The sequence below is a fragment of the Nicotiana tabacum genome, chromosome 4 (assembly GCF_000715075.1).
Source record: "Nicotiana tabacum cultivar K326 chromosome 4, ASM71507v2, whole genome shotgun sequence".
Taxonomy (NCBI): domain Eukaryota; kingdom Viridiplantae; phylum Streptophyta; class Magnoliopsida; order Solanales; family Solanaceae; genus Nicotiana; species Nicotiana tabacum.
The window spans coordinates 67822059-67842253 of NC_134083.1; the positions used below are offsets into that span (position 1 = coordinate 67822059).

Sequence of the window (20195 nt, forward strand, 5' to 3'; positions counted from 1 at the left end):
CCTCACAGGTCCAACAGAAGATCGATCTGATCGACCAGCTCCAAGCCGAGATGAACGAGGTCAAGGCCATGGCCGAAGATGGAAAGGCAAAATAGACCTGCTGGCTTCGGAGAAGGAAACCGCGAAGGTGGAGCTGGCATCAATTGAGAACCAACTCCGGGTGGCGAAGGACAAAGCTGATAAATGTTCTCAGCTGAATGATGATCTCCGAGCACATTTGAGCTCCACTGTCACAGAGCAGGATGACCTCGGTAGAGAATATGAGGCAATGAAGTTCAAATTGGACACAACCTCTGCCAATGCCGAAGAAATGGTGGTCCAATACAAGGCCGATGTGGAGGCAACTGAGACCCGCCTAAAGATGAAGACTGAATATGTGAAGCGTCTATCCCGTAGAGAGACCCTCGAAGAGATCTATGCCCGAGGTTTCAACCTGTCGGATGAGATCGAGGAAGCAAAAAGCTCGAGGCCGAGGCAAAGAAGCTCTACGAGCCGAGGGCTCCGGCGGTTCTGGCGACGAGTCGGGGCCCGATGAAGACCAGGCGTAGATGCCTTAGTACTTTTTCAGTTTTTGTTTTTCCTTTGTGTGTGTGTGTGTATATATATATATATATATATATATATATATATATATATATATATATATATATATATATATATATATCTTATTTTATATATATTATCTTATTTTATTTTGAGGCCGTGTTTATTGGGCCTTTGTAAATATATTTCGGCATATATATGAAATTTTCCCTTTCTGGCAATATTGTGTCTTTACTTTTCGAGCACCCTTTTATAATTTCTATTCATGTATGGTTTTTAATGCCTTAGCATAGAATCAAATGTAGTTGTGGGGCGTTCGTTTTTCGGAGGTTCAAATGGAGACCGGCCTCGATACAACTTTGTTTGCTCGAGGCTTTGAAACCTCGGTGTGACCAGAGGTTTTCAAGATGCTTAAGTGATTTTAGACGATTCTTTTGTCGAGGGTAATCTTTTAGCAGGTTTCGAGTTCTTATAAAGGCCGTACTTTCTGATTACGAGCTTCGGACGTCTCCGAGCTGCTTTTAGAGCAGCCGTAGCCTTTTGTATTTGGGCACCGCCTAATAGGTTTGGGGCCTCCGGGATTTGGTAGCCCGGGTTGTTAGAACTTTCTTCGAGCGACAGTCCCCGAGTAGAGGTATACCTTGGGCTCGATAGTCCCAGAGTAGGGGTAGCTCATGGGCTCGATAGTCCTCAAGTAGGGGTAGCATATGAAGTGAACGATCATTGACTCCGATTTGAGACTGTTCTTCGAGTCTAAGTTAGCACGTTTTACTGTTACCTCGTTAAAAACCTTGCTGAAAAACCAATTTTGGGACAAAATCGGTTCAAGGGAAAAAGAGTGAAATGCATGCTATGAGACCTAATAACCACATCTATCCTTGGCCGTTTGCCTGCAAATATAGTCCGATTGTTAGTCCGATTCATAACATGGTTAAAGAGTAATTGAGTTCATACCTTAGTAGCAGTACCGTTTTAAGTGTGTCACGTTTCAGTTGTTCGGTAGTTGCACACCGTTTCCTGCTTCGCGTTTGTACGAGCCTTTGCCAGTAATTCTGAAGACTCGATATGGTCCTTCCCAATTTGGTCCCATCTTCCCCTCGTTCGAGTTCCGAGTATGTAATGTTACTTTCCTCAACACCAAGTCCCCGATCTTGAAGTGTCGGTGGTCACGTAGTTTTGGGTCGTGACAAACTTAGTATCAGAGCACTAGGTTCTAATTCGAGTCCTAGGAAGTCTATGGAATCGTGTCTAGTAGAGTTCTACTTATCGGTGTGTTGTACACCACACTTATATCGGGAAGGCTATATGAACATTGTAGGATTGTTTCATTCTTTCTTCTCACTCTAGATCGTGCGTTAAAGCTTGAAGCAATAGAAAAATTTCCAGTCTCTATCAAATTTTCGACGAGAATAATGAGGAAAAGTGATGAGCATAAAGTTTGAGATTCAAGTAATGACACTAATTACTTCAGAAATAGCCATGAAAGTGTCATTGACCTTTAATGCGAATATAAGGGCTTATGTCGAAAATATAATGAAATGTGTACAATTTGAATGGGGAAACAACAGATTGAAATTGCTAGCCAGGAGCTAATGACTTGTCTTAAGGAAGAAGAGATGTAATATTGTTGAATATTATCGTAATGATATCGAAAATGCGAGAAATTTATGTTATAAAATAATAATAAGGGCACCTTGAAAAGACATAGCGTTGGTATATGTTTGAAATTGCTAGAGGCAGAGGACAGCTAGTCACGGTGATGGCCGCCAGTTTTGGATGACGAGAAGAATAGGAACAAGTAAATTTGACGAGGGGAAAGATAATCTTGAGTCGACCAAAAAAAAAAAGGGGTTCGTATATCCATATTTTGTGATAGAGTATCCAAGGATGATATAGATCGAGGTGGTAAAGGAAGACGAGTCACCAAGCCTATAACAAGCGTTAGTATAACTCGTAGATATGAGGCATGGTTGAAACAATGGTTGTGGATATCTTTTGATAATAAGAACTGGTTGGACGCTTGATATGATAGGTTGCAAACGACAGGTGAAAATTTTGGATAGGCCTAGAAATAGAGGAAACTCTGTCAATTTTTTTGAAAATTTGAAGAGTTAGTCGGATTTTCGATACCTTAAGGATTTAATAGTTAAGGAAAGCTTGGAGATTAAGCTTTTGGACTTAAGTACGACAAAAGGAATTACATTCGAGGATAAATATTTCTAAGTGGGGGAGAATGTGAAGCCCGTGAAATTTTATATTTAGGTTGGGCTAATTTCAAACTTAAGAATGCAATCTAAATAAACCTGAGCTACATGAGATTACTTAAGTGGAAAAAAGATAGTAAAATGCATTGGAGATAACTATTTCATTAATGGTGAGTGCCGAGTTAATTGGGAATAAAAAGAAGTCATGAAGAACACGTGAGAAATATTAATCCTCAAAGGATAAATGCTGGAATAAACTGCAACGAAAAACATAGTTAGCAAAACAAAAGACGCAAAATGATGAAAAGGGGAGGATCTGGAGGCAATGGATTTCATTGACTTCAAAGTCACCAACCTCAATTGAATAATATTAATTAATAAATAAGTGAATGGTTGAATTAAATTACATGAGGATACTTTCATATAATATGGGTATAATGGAATTAGTGGTTGGTGTTTTAGGTATACAAAAAGAGTCATGAGATTTGATTGGAAGAATATTGGCAAGGAATCAAAGGATAAGATGATAAGCTTCAGAGGATGGACGTTGGCTTGGATGCGTCGCATCCCATCGCTCCAATGTTCCCAGCTGCCAAGGACAAAAGCAGTGACTCCTGGCCAAAGTGCCAATCTTCGCGTCCAAAACTTTAAGCAAAAAACAAGCAGTAGTTGTTGCTTTTTAAGGCATTATAGGAAGGGATTCTTTTATTATTTTGAGGCTTGGTTTTTGAAGGTCTAGAGAGAGAAGAGAGCTCTCCACAATTGATGTCCTCTTGAGGTAAGAATTAAATGTATTTTTGGTAGATTTGATTCTTAAATTACATCTTCTAACTCTCCACCTACATGGAATTCATAGATTTTTTCAAGAAAATCCTAAGAACATCTCAATAACTCAAATCTTGAAAATTTTAGGGTTTGACAAAGAGGTAACCCCTTCATTTCAATCTTATATATTATACTCCATGGACATGGTAGAGTATATTTATGAAGGAAGATTTATATTTAAGCCTCTATTGATGAAACCCTATAAAGCTAGTCTTGAAATTGGAAAGTTTATTGGTAGAGATGATGAATGGTGTTGGGTTTTGTTTGACCTATGTCGTTTTGAGATTCTAATGGAATAACTAGATTCCATAAGATATTTAATGGAGAATTAGAGTTAAAACTCAAGGAATGATCTTCAAGTGGTGAAATAAGGATTTTGTGAAACTTGGACCTAAGTGTTAGACACTTAGTTGGTTTGGTTTGTATTGTTGTGACAGGCTATTGATACATGTGAGCTCATATATGTAGATTATGAAATATTGACGTCATTCAAATTTGGTTTTCAACCTCCTTATATTATGGTAAATTGAGTTGAGTTGGTTGAAGAATTTCTTTGAAGGTATTAAGGACTCAATGAAGTTACGGAATGTGAAGCTAAACCTTTTCTTTATTTTGGCATGATATCGTAACTACATATGTTTGATAACGAGACATAAAGAGAAGTTCATACTCCTAAATTTATGTACATTATCCTAGTCCCATAAGTTACAGTATTCTCTCTTATTGGGATTTTACTGTCATGTCAAGATGGGACCAAGCGAAACAATCTATGTTAACTATAAGAAATTAAATGAGTTTTTTCCTGATCACGGGAGTTAACCTCGTGCCCAGGTATACCTTTCAATCTAGTAAGTGTTCAATCAATATGACTTGCTCTAACTACTCAATCGTCGATTTGGTGGCATCGGTATCATCAGGAGCTATAAACGATCTAGGAACTATATAATCATCATCCTCGTCTACTCCTCACTCTTCTAGTTCGGTCGGGACCGATATCGCTGATTGTTATTTAATTTCTTCCTTCCTGGTCGGCTTTGTGTTCCTTGATGTCGAGACCACGGGCACCGGGATTAGCTCGTCGACTGTGAACATTTCCTTTGCGGTCGGCTGCTCTCCGTAGACTGTCTTGATTCCTCCCAGCGTAACTTCAGTGCATGGTGTAAGGTTAAGGATATCGCCCTCATGTTGTGAACCCAAGGCCTTCCGAATATGGCGTTGTACCTCATGTCCCCTTTGATCACGTAGAATTTTGTCTCTTGGATCGTTCTGGCGGTGTTCACTGGCAAAGTTATCTCCCTTTTAGTAGTTTCGCATGCCATGTTAAATCCGTTTAACACCCAGACCGCCGGCACTATTTTGTCTTGTAACTCCAACTGCTCTACGACCCTCGATCTGATGATATTGGCTGAGCTACTTGGATCAATCAACACACGTTTAACTCGAGATTTATTGATAAGTACAGATATTACCAGTGCATTATTATGAGGTTGTACGATTCCCTTGGCATCCTCGTCGTAGAACGAAATGGTTCCCTCCGGGACGTAATCTCAGGTGTGCTTTATCTATCGTTTTGGCAAACCTACTCTCTGAGAAACAAGGGAACTATCTCTGTACGGGTGAAATCGGGATTAGCGCATACCCCGATTTCCCGGTGAATCAAACGAAGTAAGATTCTGAATATATGAGATCGAAATTGAAGCTGGGAACACTTTGTATCAAGGCCCGAACGGGGTACTCACCGTCGGGCCTTGATCACTCAGAAATTCTCGGAGGTGCCCGTTATTAACCAACCGGGAAACTTCTTCTCTCAATTGCCAGCAGTCCTCGGTCGTGTGGCCATGAGTGCTATGATACTTACACATCAGGTTACAATCTCTCTAGGTAGGGTCGGACTGCAATGGTCGAGGCCACTTGGTTACCTGGATGCGCCCAATGGCTGATACGATGCTGGCAGCATCAATGTTGAAGTTATACTCTAATAATCTTGGCGCTTCCCTTCCCCCGAGTGGTCTGTCGAAACCATTTTTGCTCATCAGACCTCGGCTATTGGGCCCTCGATCGCTTCTCTTTTCGTTCCTTGTGGGGTTATGCCCGGACCCATTTCCCCTTCGATCTGCGTTGTATGGTTGATACCTATCGTGGACCGGCCTTAGATTCATGGTCGACGACTCTTTTAGATGTGTCGTTGGCTCTGATGGATAAACGAACCCAGAAATGGCTTCGAGTTTGTCGTCCTCGACTCTGATTTTTGACTGGTACCTGTTGTGGACGTCGACCCAAGTTACCGCTGGGTACTCTACCAAATTATGTTTTAGCTGTTGCGAAGCCAAGGAGCTTCGAGGGTTAAGTCCTTGAGTGAATGCATGAACGGTCCAATCATCCGCAACTGGAGGCGGGTCCATCCGTTCCATCTAAAACCTTGACACGAACTCCCTAAGCATCTAGTTGACTTTTTGCTAAACCTTGAAAAGGACTGATTTTCTGGTCTCGACCTTGATGGCCCCGACATGAGCCTTCACAAAAGCATCTGCAAGCATAAAGAATGAGTCAAGGGAATTAGGGGGTAAGTCATCGTCTTCCAAGTCGTTGCCTTTGATGGCGCATGTGTAGGAAGTCACATGCTCATCCGGATCCGTGATTCCGTTATATTTTGGAATATCGGGCATACGAAACCTCTTCGGGATTGACTTTGGTGCCACACTCGGAGAGAAAGGCTTTTGGACAAATTTCTTGGAATCCGAGGGTGCTCCCGGGATTTTATCGAGGATGCTCCCGAGATTTGATAGACCCTAGAATTATATGTCCCCACCTTCTTGTCGTTGGACTCATTTTTCTTTTCACTTGATTCCGCTCGCTTCATTAATGCTTCAAGCATTTTCATTACTTCAGGACTGACCCCGGACTCAGCTTCACCTGGTCTGTCGGTGATATGCTCATTTCTTCAGGTGTTTTCCCGGGACGGTTCGTGCTCGACTCGACTGGGGGCACGACTTTGATTTTGCAGCTTTGCTATCGCCGCCTGTTGAGCCTGTAACATTTCGAAGATTAACCGTAGGCTAACCCCATCACCATCGCCTCCGGGCGCTTCTCGAGCCGTTGGTCGAGTTCCCCGTGACCGTTGTTCTCGGGATCGGTTGGCAGGTTGACATCGATGGCTACCTGCGAGTTAGCATCGACAGGGTCGGCAACTGGGACCCGTTGGGATCAGTAGGAGGCACCTTGTTGCTAGGCACCAGATTGTTGTTTTCGCCTTGATGGACAAATTCAGCCTCAATGTTCAAGAGAGCAGACTGAGAATTTGACATTTTTAAGCTGACTTGAAATTGAGACCTTAAACAACAAGCGTAAAATAGAGTGTGTTATGGAGATTTGTATCAAACCATCATTATTATCCTCAACCCCACGGTGGGCGCCAAACTGTTTACCCTTAAACGGATAATAATTCAATTTATACGCAATTTTAAGGATATGTGGATTGATTCAACACAAATAATCAAGAATGTTAGATAAATGAGTTAAATATAGAATGAATAATCAAACCAATTGTGATGTTACGTCCGGGTTCAGATTTAAGCTGAACAAAAGCCTTACCCTCTATCGGACCCTTAACTTGATGCCAATTGTGTATGAAGAACAACAATAAAATATGAACTTTGCAATGGCTAGAAAGCAGAAAAATGAACTTGTATTTCTTGGTCTGCGTCTTACAATGTGTCCTATTGAATAAAAAGCTTCCACTTTATATAGTAGGAAAGTTTCACCCCTAATACAATTCTAAAAAATGTAAAAAAATCCTTCTTTCTCATCAATTACTTATCCGCTACCGACATCGGGCGAGATCTGCGCCGTGATATCCGGTTGGGTGCGGATTTCACGGTCCTCTGTTAGTCGTGTGCAACTGTTTGTCAAGCTTTCCGAGGTCTTGGAGCTCGTTCTGGATTCGAGGAGTGTTGTCTTATCAGGCCCGGTGGCGAGTACCCCGTTCGGGCCTTGATACAAGAGCTCCTAGCTTCGATTTCGATCTCATATATTCGTACTCTTACTTCATTTGATTCACCGGGAAATCGGGATGTCCGCTAACCCCTATTTTACCCATACACAGAGATATTATATATTATCGTGAATAAAAAAAAAAGATATTATGTATAATCGGATGGACGGTCACGAATATCCAAATTTTCAGACATTGAATTTCAGAAGAAAGATTGGAATGTGAGAAAAGAGAATAACTACACCTATATTCTTATTGTTAACATGAAGTTAAAGCCTTTAGATTTTATCCAAACGAGTATGCATGCTCTATAGAAAATACGGGCGATAACTTGGAGGAAAAATCACTAGAAATGGTCACGTCTTGGATCACCCCAAGTAGTTTAGGTTTCAAACAAGATAGGCTTTTGATTCACCAATTCGCTCAATATTTCAGGACGATCATCAACGAAAAAATAAGGAGTTCAGTGTACTTTTTTGGACAAGTTTATGGTGCAATTTAAGCATTTTTAAAGAAAATATTTATAGTTTCTTAACTATTCTTTTAATTGTTTCTGTTCTGTGATCTGAAAGAGAGTCCGTATATGGATAATTTAAAATTATCCTCATCCAATATGAATTACAATCACTTTACTCCTTATTAGAGAAGATAAATAGGCAGAGAGAGTTAAACTTGAAGGTAAAAATAGGTTAATGCAAAACGGAGCATTACCCAATCCGTTCAAAGTTTATTGAGGTCAAAATAATTTAGTTTAAGACTACTTAAATGACAGGTCATAATCTAATAACCCACTTACGATAAATGTACCTCTTGAAAAGCTTACCTTATTATTAGAAAAAGATTTGGAAAAAAATGTCAAAACTTACGCATTTTCCTTAAATTATTAGCTTGAATTTTATTTGCATTATTTCCAATCGCGATATTTATTTTGTTGAAATGGAGTTGCATTTTAACTCGTTGAATTATACAATTTGAGACAATTGGGATTATTTTATTTGACCAATAATTTGATGAGTTACTTTTGGATCAAATGAATGAACAAGATTAAAAGCACAATTAAATTTGGCCGAGTTAGACATGTTGCTAATTTAAAAATGGGTGCTCCATCCTATGGGTGTCAATGGATATTCGAAAACCGAATAAATCGATCAAACCGTACCGCATCGATTTATGTTTCTTTTTAAGAAACCATAAGTTTTTTTATATAAATTTATAACCACACCGATAATTAGGGTAGGTTTTTTATTTTATAAAAATAAACCGAAAAAATTCCGAAACGTACCGAATAAATTTTACATGTGAAAAATATATTTATCTAGTAAGTTTAAAAATAATAATGCATTAAAATTTTCTTTGGGCCTTGGAATTATGCAAACTATTACAAAACCAACAAGTAATTAAACTCAAAATACTAATTCCTAAAACCTATTATTCTACATTACTTAAACTAAGTTATTTCAAGTATCTTTATTAGCAAGACACAAAGTATTCTAGCGATAATGAGTAGCAAACTACAATGCATTGAATATGTTTCCTTTCATATAATTTAGATTTATCTTTTTGAATATTTAATCTTGTATATACTTTATTCTTGAGTCACGTCTTGGTTAATATCTTTCTACTCGTGTGATTTATATTTTCTTTGCCTTTGTTTGATTTTTTTTACGTTGTTGTAGAATAGTTGATGGATCTATACCCTTGCCATCTTTCATTTTTTTTTTAATTTATCACCATTTAAACAGTAAAAATGTATAGAGGTTTTGCTAAGTCCTATAAAAGAACGTATGTTATTGCATTTTACTTCTAATGGTGAATTTTACATGATATTTAAAGAAAATATTAAAAATTAACCGAACCGTACCGATACCAATTAGAAACCGACATGATTGAGACGGTTTCGAAAAATTTAATTTTGGTTATACATAATAAAATAACCGAAAAATTGATATGGTACCAATTTTATAAAATAACCGGCCGAACCGAACCATTGTCACCCCTACTTCATCCCTTAGGGAGTAGGGACTAGCGGTGTACAAACCGAACCAGAAAATCGCACCAAACCGAAAAGTCAGACCAAACTGATTAAAAAATCCGATTAGGTTTGATTTGACTTGGTTTGGTATTGAGTAAAAAAACTGAACAAAATCGACATATAAATATATAATTTTTATATATAATTTTAAGACTTCGTATAGAATTTTATTTAAAATATGTGTAGAAATATTTGAGATCCTCTCATGAGATATAATATTTATTAGAACTATAAAGTGCATTCATTTGTATTTACTTTAAATAATAGATTGTATCACTTTCTTATTATGTGTTATTGAAATGCTTCAATCATCTCTTTGTTCTTTCATATTCATATGTCAAGATTTATTATACTGTATGTTTTTTGAATTTGAAGTGGTATTTCGATAATCTAAAATCACATAGAACATATCATTATTTAGGTATCATATTGATTTTTATGTCTAATTATTAAATTTGGTTAACCCTAAAAGCGTACATCAATCAAAAATTATTAGTAGACAATTAAGAAAATAAACTATTATGTGTTACTAAAAATAATTCTTCCGTAAGATCACTTTAATAGATCATATGTTTGTTATTTTTTTTTAATTTTTAGTAAACATATTCACTTATCAAAATTTAATCTATAATTTTAATAATACAAAATTAAAATAATATTCATGTAACAAAAAAATCCGAAAAACTCGAAAAATCCGACAAAATTGAATCAATCCAAATCGATATAATTGGTTAGATTTGATTTTTAAAAAATCCAAACAAACCCGATCTATATATACCCCAGTACAGATCATATGTTTAAAAGGCCATATTGTTTATCCATCGCACATGGAACTTCGTCTATGCGTGCGTCGGATATAGAGTATATTGTGTAACCTCTCATCCGGTGCCACGTATAAGAAGCCAACTGAAGCTTCTCGAAAGGCAGTAAGTATTGCTCCGACTTTATTTCTATTTTTTAATTCAACTTTTTCGGAAGCTGTCCGTATAACGTAGCTTCTGGTTGTTTCTTTTTCTGTCGCTTTTTTCTTTTTATATTTTCCCCTTACCACCATTTCCTCCTTTCCTGAACTTTCCAACTCTTTCCATCTCTTATCTGTAACAAACATAGTTCCTACCCCCCCCCCCCCAACACACACAAAACACCTCTATGTGTCGTCGGAACCTTCTAGAATAACCAAAAATCCCAACGGACGTCTTTCCTGCAACTCTCCTGCCTCCCTGCAATTTTGGCTCCAGATCTGCTGCGAGTAGCATCTTCAGTCAAGTATGTAATTTTGGAATATAATTTACCTTTTATTTGATATCTTTGCTCGTAAATGGTTTTGTATAGAATTTAACGATCTTTAGTTAAGGTGAGAAGCGATGACTCCACCGCCGATAGAGCGGAACGGTGGAGAATCAACGGCCGGTGAAACGGCGAGGTCTGTCCCGACGCCGTTTTTAACAAAGACGTATCAGCTCGTCGAGGATCCTTCCATCGACGACGTTGTCTCTTGGAACGAAGACGGATCTAGCTTTATCGTATGGAATCCGACGGAGTTTGCTAGAGATTTGCTTCCTAAATATTTTAAGCATAACAATTTCTCTAGCTTCGTTCGGCAGCTCAACACCTATGTAAGTTCCTATATCTGAATTCATTAATTAGATTTGCCATGAAATATAGAAAGTCATTGCTTTTTCGTCGATGATAAATGTTTTGATTCTGTTTTATAGGGATTTCGGAAAGTCGTACCTGATCGATGGGAATTCTCAAACGACTGCTTTCGGAGAGGTGACAAAAGTCTGTTACGCGATATCCAACGTCGGAAAGTAGTCACGCCGATTGCTACTCCTTGCGCAGCTGTAACAGCGGTCGTGACCGTTGCTGCTCCGCCTGCTCAGCCACCACGGCCTGTAATATCTACCTCGGATTCCGGTGACGAGCAAGTCGTATCTTCAAATTCATCTACAGGTGGCACAGCGGGGCTGCTGGGAGAAAACGAACGGTTAAAGAAAGAGAATTTACAGCTCAACAAAGAGCTGAGCCAAATGAGGAGCCTCTGCGGCAATATATACTCTTTGATGTCTAATTACGCAGACTCTTCCACCAGCGGTAATCAGTCGGCGGAGAGTATTTCACCGGCGGTAAAGCCACTTGATCTCTTACCGACAAAACGGTCTGTTGATGAATCGGATATTAATATGGCCGCGGGCGATGTCGGGAACCAGGCCGAACCCGAGGATATTCGGACAAGATTATTCGGCTTCTCTATAGGTATGAAACGAGTGAGGGATGGCGATGAAGCAAGGGCGGAGCATGATCAGGAATTACGCCTGCAACAGCCGGGGCATGACGTGAAATCAGAACCGTTAGATGAGGAAAATGGCTGTGAAAATGAAGAGAGATCGTGGCTGATACATTGCAGTGGACGAAATCAAAGGGTGTGTAATGATAGTGAGGATGATGTGTGTAACTTAGATTAGATTAGACGTTAGAGATTAGACGATCTTAAATTAAAAGAGCTCTAGATTAAACAGGTGTGAATTGTGAATTGTGACTGCATATGTACGAGGAGGCGCACGTGCTAAATCACGTGATACCATGTGAGGACTATCTTCAAGAAGCTTCGTTGAGGACCTTCTGATTTCTTTCGCTCTTTACCGTCATTTTCGTTGTAGCCATAAAAAACGACTCCTTTCCCTCTTTTGGGAAGATGGTTGACAATTGTTTGAGAAGGTTCTTTGAAAAAATTCCTTATTAAAAATAATAAAAAGGAAAGTACGCTTATGTCCTTGATCCTCTTGTTATTTTTTGTGTGCAAGCAAAAATGTTGCTAAAAATACTTGCAGATACTACTTTTTGACAAAATGAATTACAACATACTTCAAAATAGATGACTTCGTTCATATTTTTTTTTTGGTAGGAAAACGGCATTGTAAAATGCAAAAGATAAGTTACTGCGTACGCGTTAATACACGTTATAATATTAATTATATTCTCTTCGAGTTTATTTAATATTTTACTTAGTTTAAAATTTTTTTTTAATCTAATCTATTCATGTCACTAAATTTCTCGAAAGTCAAGTCCATACATAAACGTCGATGAAGAAAAAAAATCAAAATAAACAAAATGTTTGCCAACTCCCTTTTCAGCCTGTCTTTCTTTTTAGCTTACAACCTACAATATTCTCCAGTGCTAATTGTAACTTTTTATTATTTATTTTTCATAGACATAGTAAATTTAGAAAGTTCAAATTAATGATGAGAGAGAATTGTGGATAGATTAATATGGCTCAAAACTAATCCCTTAAATTGTGGGTTAGTGTTTAAATGTTTATGTTTAAGAAATTGATCACAATTAAATAAGGTAAGGAATCTTTAAACATGCTATAACTGTAAATTGAATGTGCTTTTTTGGGAATAAAGCAAAATTACTATTATTTATATAAATAATTAGTAAAAGTTCTACCATGTAAAAATCTTCTCTTAGACACTTTTATAATTAGAAAAGATTTAAAAAATATCTACAGAATCTTAGCACCATTTATTGAATAACAAATGCGGCATTAAAAATATTATATTAGCAGCAATTTCTATCTTGTGGCCAATCGAATCCCAATAAATCTCCTAATTAAACTCCCCAATGATAACCTTCTCCGTTTTTCAAACAAAAAACCGAAAGAAAAAAAAAATTCAGCCTTCAAAAAATTAAACATACCATCGAAGTAAGACACAAAATAATCTGCATCATCGAAGGCATTTTCTTGAACTTCCAATTAGTATATTAGGGTATATTGTAGGTTTGTGTTTGTTAATTTAGTATGCGTAGAAAATTATATACACGACACAATAATGGTATATTATAAATAATTTTTTTTAGTTATGTATGAATATATATAGTTTTAAATCATGTATTAAGGGTATATTGTAGATTTTTATTTGTTAATTCTAAGTGTGTAATAATTATATACACATTATAATAACGGTATAACATACATCTGCATTTGTTTATTTATGTCTGCATACACAATTATATACATGATATAATAAAGATATTCATAGTACAATAAACATATACATGCTATAATAAAGATTAAGAAATTCAAAAAAATTGAGTGTGGCAGTTGCAAGAGAAACTAGATTTAGGGTGAATTCAAAGGGAATCGAATATATTTATTAAATCAATTGTATACTCAAAGTCAGTATTTTAACCGAGTAACTATTATTTTAGTTAAAATTATCTAATCAATTATAAATAGTGAAAAGTAACTAAAATTCAAATCAAACATGCATGGGTCATCTAGCCGCGGTCATCTATTATCAAGCACTTTTCTCATATGTATTAATATGGATAATAGAGAAAGAGAAACGAAAATGTATTAACGAGGATGAAAGAGAAATGGATATGTATTTATAAGAATATAAACTAATTTCTTAATTTATGGTCTTTCATTAACCGTAAGTACTATTAGAATATGCTAAGTGTAAATGAATCTGTCAATTTTAAATTAAAAAAACAAAGGTTATATTACTTATTTAAATAATTTTATATAATTGCCCTATAGTGTTAAAATCTCTTTTATCTTTTGCCTTATCATTCATTTGCGTGTAATGCGAGTCGTAACTATTGGGATTAGACTATCCCGAATCATATCAAGCTAAGAATTAGCATCTCCAAACCCAAAGAATTAGCATATGGACTGTATAAGAGTATTTGACTATAAGTTCAGCCCGTGATGACAAGCTTGTTGATTCAAGCCACAGCCTAAGAAAAGAGTTAGGTCCACTATCTGCCCCCAAGAGATGGATAAAATACTAAAATTCAGATTACAATAGTAAAGGAGGAGTTGTCGTTTTTAATTAGTTAAAAAGATTTTTTTTTACTGAAAACTTAATTAACTTACTGTTTAGACGTGGGAGCTACTAGTCATTTCCACGCACTCTCCCAGATATTTAAGGATTTGTTTGGTAGGAGGGATAATGGATAATTAATCTAGAAATTAAATTTGAGATGAGTTTATCCTACGTTTGATTGAAATAAAATCGCGGTATAACTAATTATAGTAATATTTTTATCCCTATGAAAGGGTGAGATAACAATCCTGAAATAACTAATTTCGGGTTAATTAATCCCGGAATTTTCCAACCAAACCACCCTTAAGTGTTTTTAAAAGGAAAAAGAACTACTGTGGGAGAAGAAGGCTATGGCCTAAAGCGGTCAACCTAGTAGCAATAAATAGGACACAGTTTGTTTATAGAATGATAGACACTTATCCAATAGCATTATTAATTAATAACTCGTGTTATGACCTTTTTTTCCTTTTCCTTTACAACTTTCTTGGCCTATGTTATATCCTTCTTGTTGGTTCCCAAATACACGCAAGTATACGTAATCGTCAACTAAAAAAGTGATTCGAAAATTGAATGTCAAACCTACATAGACTTAGATTAACCGTTAACTAAGCAAACTAAAATCAATTTACTGTCCAAGATGATCTAAAGTTTAACTTTTCTATTACAATTACTATTGCGAAATTTAAACACGTAACCAAGTGAGATATAAATTTCAGGGTTGTGGTCGATTTATCAATCCTATTGAGTTCGTAATTACACTTGTTAATCCAAATTATCTATGATTGCTAGTTGACCGGATCGTTTATATAAATAGCATGTTCCCACAATACTATCTGTCTATCCGTAATATATCAACCATATATTCCTATGGTCTTGAATCTATCATGAACGAATATAATACGGTATTCAACTAAGCAAGTCTATTAGGTATATTCCTATCCTAACAGCGAAATCTTTCCCCGAGCCACGGGTTAAGAAGCAAGCTCTCTCTAATTCTACTCTAATCTAAACACGACTTTCCCAAGCATAGCATAGATAGTAAATAGAACTCAACTGATGGGCAAATAATTAAACAATTATGCACAGAATTAGAGAAACAACAAAAGATGATAACTCGAATTAACGGTAATATAATTAATAAATTTCAATATTCATGACAACTACAACCCTAGAACGTGAAGTTTAGTTCCACATAGACATGGTAGCAAAACAACAAATCTTCAAGAAAAAGTAAAGATTACTAAATTTGATGGAAGAAAGATGGAATCTGATGAATTCCGGCCTCCACGGCGTCTCCGCGCTTTCCCTAAGTCTAAAGTCTGTCCAATGTTTGTCTCCTCCTTAAAAAATGGTGTTTAATAACTATTTATATATATATATATATATATATATATATATATATGAAAAAGACCTAGACGAAATAACCAAATCAAAAACAAAAAATGAGACAAAATAACTTTAAAATCCGGAAACACGCGAAGCATCTCACGACAGGTCATGCCTAGCGAGCTCAAACGCGCGGAACAATCTCGCTTCAGCCCTTGCGTCGCTGCCTTTAACGCGAGGAAATTATCTCGCGTCGCCTGCTGCTGCTTTGTTTTCAATTGATTTGATGTGCCTAACTTTCCAATTCTCATTTCTGTTTTCTTTTCAAATCCTTTGCAATTGTTTCTTTTTGTCTTCAATCATTGTCTAATTATGTCATTATAATATTTTCAATCAATAAATAATCATGAACCATTATAATACACATAAAAAATACACATTAACCTTTTAGTTCGCTTCTAATTTCATCTACAAAGTACCTACACATAAAATAAACTTAATTAAGGACAAATATAGTATAGTTTAACATTGAAGCACGTAAACGTAAGGTAAATAATACACTAAAATAATTATAGGCTTACATCACTTCTCTAACTTATTAGTATCATATTCAATCACATTACTATATGGGTCAAAATCCATCTTTAGTCGAAATAGTATTAGTAAAATATTCTTGGGATACCGCGTCGAAGTAATATAATTATCAGCGAAGGCCGCGGTCGAAGAGTCAGCAAGACTGAAGTCGAGTAGTTGTCATCGTGGCCGAGGTCGAGCACCCTTAGCAGATCTGTAACGGCTAGTTTCGAGATGTGATACAAAAGAGAATATTGTAGTGAATATTCTCTACACTTGTATTGTTTGGATTTTTAGGAACATGTTCCCTATAAATAGAAAGAGACACAATGATAGGGGACATGTGATATTCATTTGTAAAAATACACTTTGACTTTAGAGAGAATCGAATTTCATTGCATGCATACAAACATCACATTTTCACTAAGATTCTGGTCTACACTTTTTCACTAGATCCGAGAATATCTCAGATATTCAAAGGATCATCTATCACTCGTCATTGTTAGAAAGAACATTCACTAATTTCATCCTTTCTTGGGTGACTGCTTCATTTTATTTACTTAAATGTCATTTATTGCTATTTATTGATAATGAATGCTACATTATTGCCTTTGATTTCTGGGATATTGATTATATGCTGCCGTCGTTATCAAAATATACCTACGTAATATTTATTGTACTTTTAAGAACTCCATCTTAGAGATATTATTGTTAGCTAAGATTAACCCTCATTTATATAAATTTAATTAGTTGAACCAAGATATATATTTTTTGGTCAAACAATTTGGCGTCGTATGTGGGAATTTCCTAACTACATTTTTAGTGTCCTCTAGATCTATAATTAACGCAAGTCACTAACGTCAAAAACCACGAGATCTCCTTTCTTTGTGCATACAAAACCCTACATGGAAGGTAACCAAAGAGAAAGGTCCAAACTATCAAGTGACTTCCTAACCAACCTCATGAATGTCATCAATGAAAGATGTGAAACAGTAGGAGAGGACACGACGCCCAACACGTCCCCTAGGCGAGAGAGGTCGCCTCCCCCACACTGCAGCATAACAAAACCCAGCGAAAAAGGGGTCTCCACATCTACAGAAGAAGGGACGCCCCCAACTGTGAAAAAAATCCTCAAAGCATGGTTGACCGACACGCTAGCGAGCGTCCTCAACAAACTCACTCTAGGCATGACTACAGAAACCGCAAAGGCTTGCACGATACAACAAACAGACGAGCAGTGCAACCGACCCCTCCTCCAACGACATGTATAACTCACAATATTACTAACAGTGAAGGTGATAGCTCCCTTACTGCCATTTAAAAGAAGGTGGAAGAAATGGAGAATGAAAACAAGGCACTCCCAGACCAGATAAAAGAACACCAAGAACGAGTTGACAAGATACAGTTGCTGCCAAAAAGGGATGTCGGTAGGTTTGTAGAGCAGTCGCACATCGATGATGCAGCCCCGCATGCCATACCAAAGACCTTCAAAATGTTGTCATACCTCAGGATATACGATAGAACGACTCCTGAAGATCATGTGACTCACTACGTCACTGCCATGAAAGGCAACGATCTAGCTAAGGAACAAATGTCCTCTATTTTGCTGAAGAGGTTTGGCAAAACCCTTATAGGAGGGGCATTAACATGGTATTAGCAGATACCAACCCACTCCATAAAAACTTTTGAAGAAATGGTCGATAAGTTCGTAACAGCCCATGTCGAAGCCAAGAAGGCCGAAGCAAGAGTAAACAACATATTTGTTATTAATTAGTCCTTGGGAGAGGAACTAAGGGACTTCCTCGACTGGTTCAATAGAGTAAGGATGACTCTACCAAACGTATCCGAAGGGATGGCGGTCATAGCTTTCCAGAACGGGCTGAGTAGAGATGGTTCGAGAGTAACTAGAAAATTGATGAGCCGATTGATAAAGTATCCTCCAACCACTTGGTATGAAAGCCATAATGCTTATTTTGCTGAGGTCCGAGCAGACGAGGACGACCTCAAAGGACCAACTCACCGACTAACCTCAGTACAAGCCGAATCTAGAAAAGAACGAATAGACATCACCAGAAGAGATCACCCGATTCTGTGACCTAACAGGGAACGTAACCAACCAAATGTCAGGGCGGCCGTCGTACCCTCCCCCCCGCTATAAAGAAGGCCCGTCCAGGCCAATGATAAGGACTCATCGGAACAAAAGAGGTATGACTCATTTATTATCTACTCACAATGTTTGTGTGTCACCTAAAAAAATAGTCTACGCTCTTGAGAAACTCGGAACAAAAGTGAAGTGGTCGCCGAAGATGAGATCAGACCCGAACATCGAAAAATTTGACGCCCTTTGTGAGTTCCACCAGGAATGCGGGCACAAAACTGAAGATTGCATTGCCCTTAGATAAGAAGTCGTAAACATGTTATGGTAAGGGCACCTCAAAGAACTGTTAAGCGATAAGGGGAGGACCAACTTCGCCAGAGGACGTGAACATCAAGGCCCGCCAAAGCCTTTATCGCCAGCTCGTACTATCAACTTGATCATCGGTGATGACGACGACACCTCTATCAACGGCGTGAATTTAACCACCACTCACAAGCTCAAGCGGTCTATCACTCGCGATCAGTACGACAAACTCGAAGAAAGTATTATCTTCGACGAGTCAAATGCCGACGATTTGACTTTTCATCATAATGATGCCATAGTTATTACTTTACGCATTTTAGATACCGATGTCAAATACATCACGGTAGACGATGGAAGCGACTCATGCATTATCCATCCCCGAGTCCTTACCCAAATAAGACTCGAGGATAAGATAGTGTTGCACTGCATCATGCTAACCAGTTTTAAAAATGCAGTTAAGCGGACATCCGAGAAAATTACACTCTATAGTGGGGCGACTATAGATACTTCCCATGAGAGCCATCCCAACAGCCTATACCAAATAATTAAATTCCTAACTCCATGGGGAATATTCAACATACGCGGGGAACAACGCACGTCCCGGGAATGCTACCATATTGCATTGGACAGCATAGCCACACAACAGAAAAAGACAAAGAAAAGTAGGCATAACAATCAACAAGTCGAGGTCGAAGCAAGAAGAAATCGGGGATGTCATCATGGATCCCCACACGGTCGAGATTTTAGGTTCGACCATAGAAGACCTTGACCTCGTTCAATTGGACCTCAACGACCATAGTAAGAAGGCCTATATCGGTTTCAATCTCTGGGAAACAAGTAAATTCAGTCAATTCTTAGTAACTAATGCAGATTTATTTGCTTTCAGTCTTGCAGATATGCCGGGCATCCCAAAGGAAATCGCCACACACAAATTAAACATCGACCCCTTCCACCTCTCAGTAAGACAATTCAGGCATAAATTGAACTCCGGCATCAACGATGCAGTCCGCGAGAAAGTGAAAAAACTATTAGAGAACAACTTCATCAGGGAGTTGAAGTATCCCAAGTGGATCGCCAACATAGTGATGGTCAAAAAGAAAAATAGAAAATGGTGGATGTGCGTGGATTTTCACAAACTTGAACAAAGTATGTCCGAAGGATTCGTTCCCATTATCCCATATCGACCAACTCATCGACGTAACAACTGAGCACGAACTATTGAGTTTCTTGGACACTTATTCAGGTTATAATCAAATTGTTTTGGAGGTTGAAGATCAGGAGAAGACCACAGTCATCACCCACCAAGGAACATATTGTTATAGGGTCATGCCGTTTGGACTGAAGAACGCGGGGGATACTTATCAAAGATTGGTAACAAAGATGTTCAAAGACCAGCTCGGTAAGACCATGGAGGTATATATAGACGATATTTTGGTCAAGTCCGAAAGAGCATAGGATCACATCA

The 20195-nt window shown here is 37.6% G+C and overlaps 1 protein-coding gene and 1 long non-coding RNA gene across 4 annotated transcripts; one reads left to right on the forward strand and one right to left on the reverse strand.

Moving 5' to 3' along the window:
- Positions 1-7237: 7237 nt before the first annotated feature.
- Positions 7238-11470, reverse strand: LOC107823245 (uncharacterized). The gene is made up of 2 exons (XR_001656581.2): positions 11330-11470; positions 7238-7655 (listed from the first exon to the last, which is right to left on the reverse strand). It is a non-coding gene; the product is annotated as an uncharacterized LOC107823245 (long non-coding RNA).
- On the forward strand, positions 10560-12369 carry LOC107823244 (heat stress transcription factor B-2a). 3 transcript variants are annotated; one of them, XM_016649869.2, is made up of 3 exons: positions 10582-10861; positions 10950-11211; positions 11311-12369. In XM_016649869.2, exons 2-3 carry the CDS (start codon positions 10960-10962, stop codon positions 12058-12060), a joined length of 1002 nt encoding a protein of 333 aa, XP_016505355.1. In that variant the 5' UTR covers positions 10582-10861; positions 10950-10959; the 3' UTR covers positions 12061-12369. The 3 variants fall into 3 exon arrangements, with proteins under 3 accessions (XP_075108082.1, XP_016505355.1, XP_016505356.1); XM_016649870.2 differs by having other exon boundaries at positions 10612-10861; positions 10945-11211; XM_075251981.1 differs by having other exon boundaries at positions 10560-11211.
- The last annotated feature ends 7826 nt before the right edge of the window (positions 12370-20195 follow it).

Coding starts and splice junctions, on each gene's coding strand:
- LOC107823244 (XM_075251981.1), top strand. CDS start 10,960: ATGACTCCACCGCCGATAGAGCGGAACGGTGGAGAATCAACGGCCGGT. Junction 11,212..11,310: donor TTCGGCAGCTCAACACCTAT/GTAAGTTCCTAT, acceptor TCTGTTTTATAG/GGATTTCGGAAAGTCGTACC.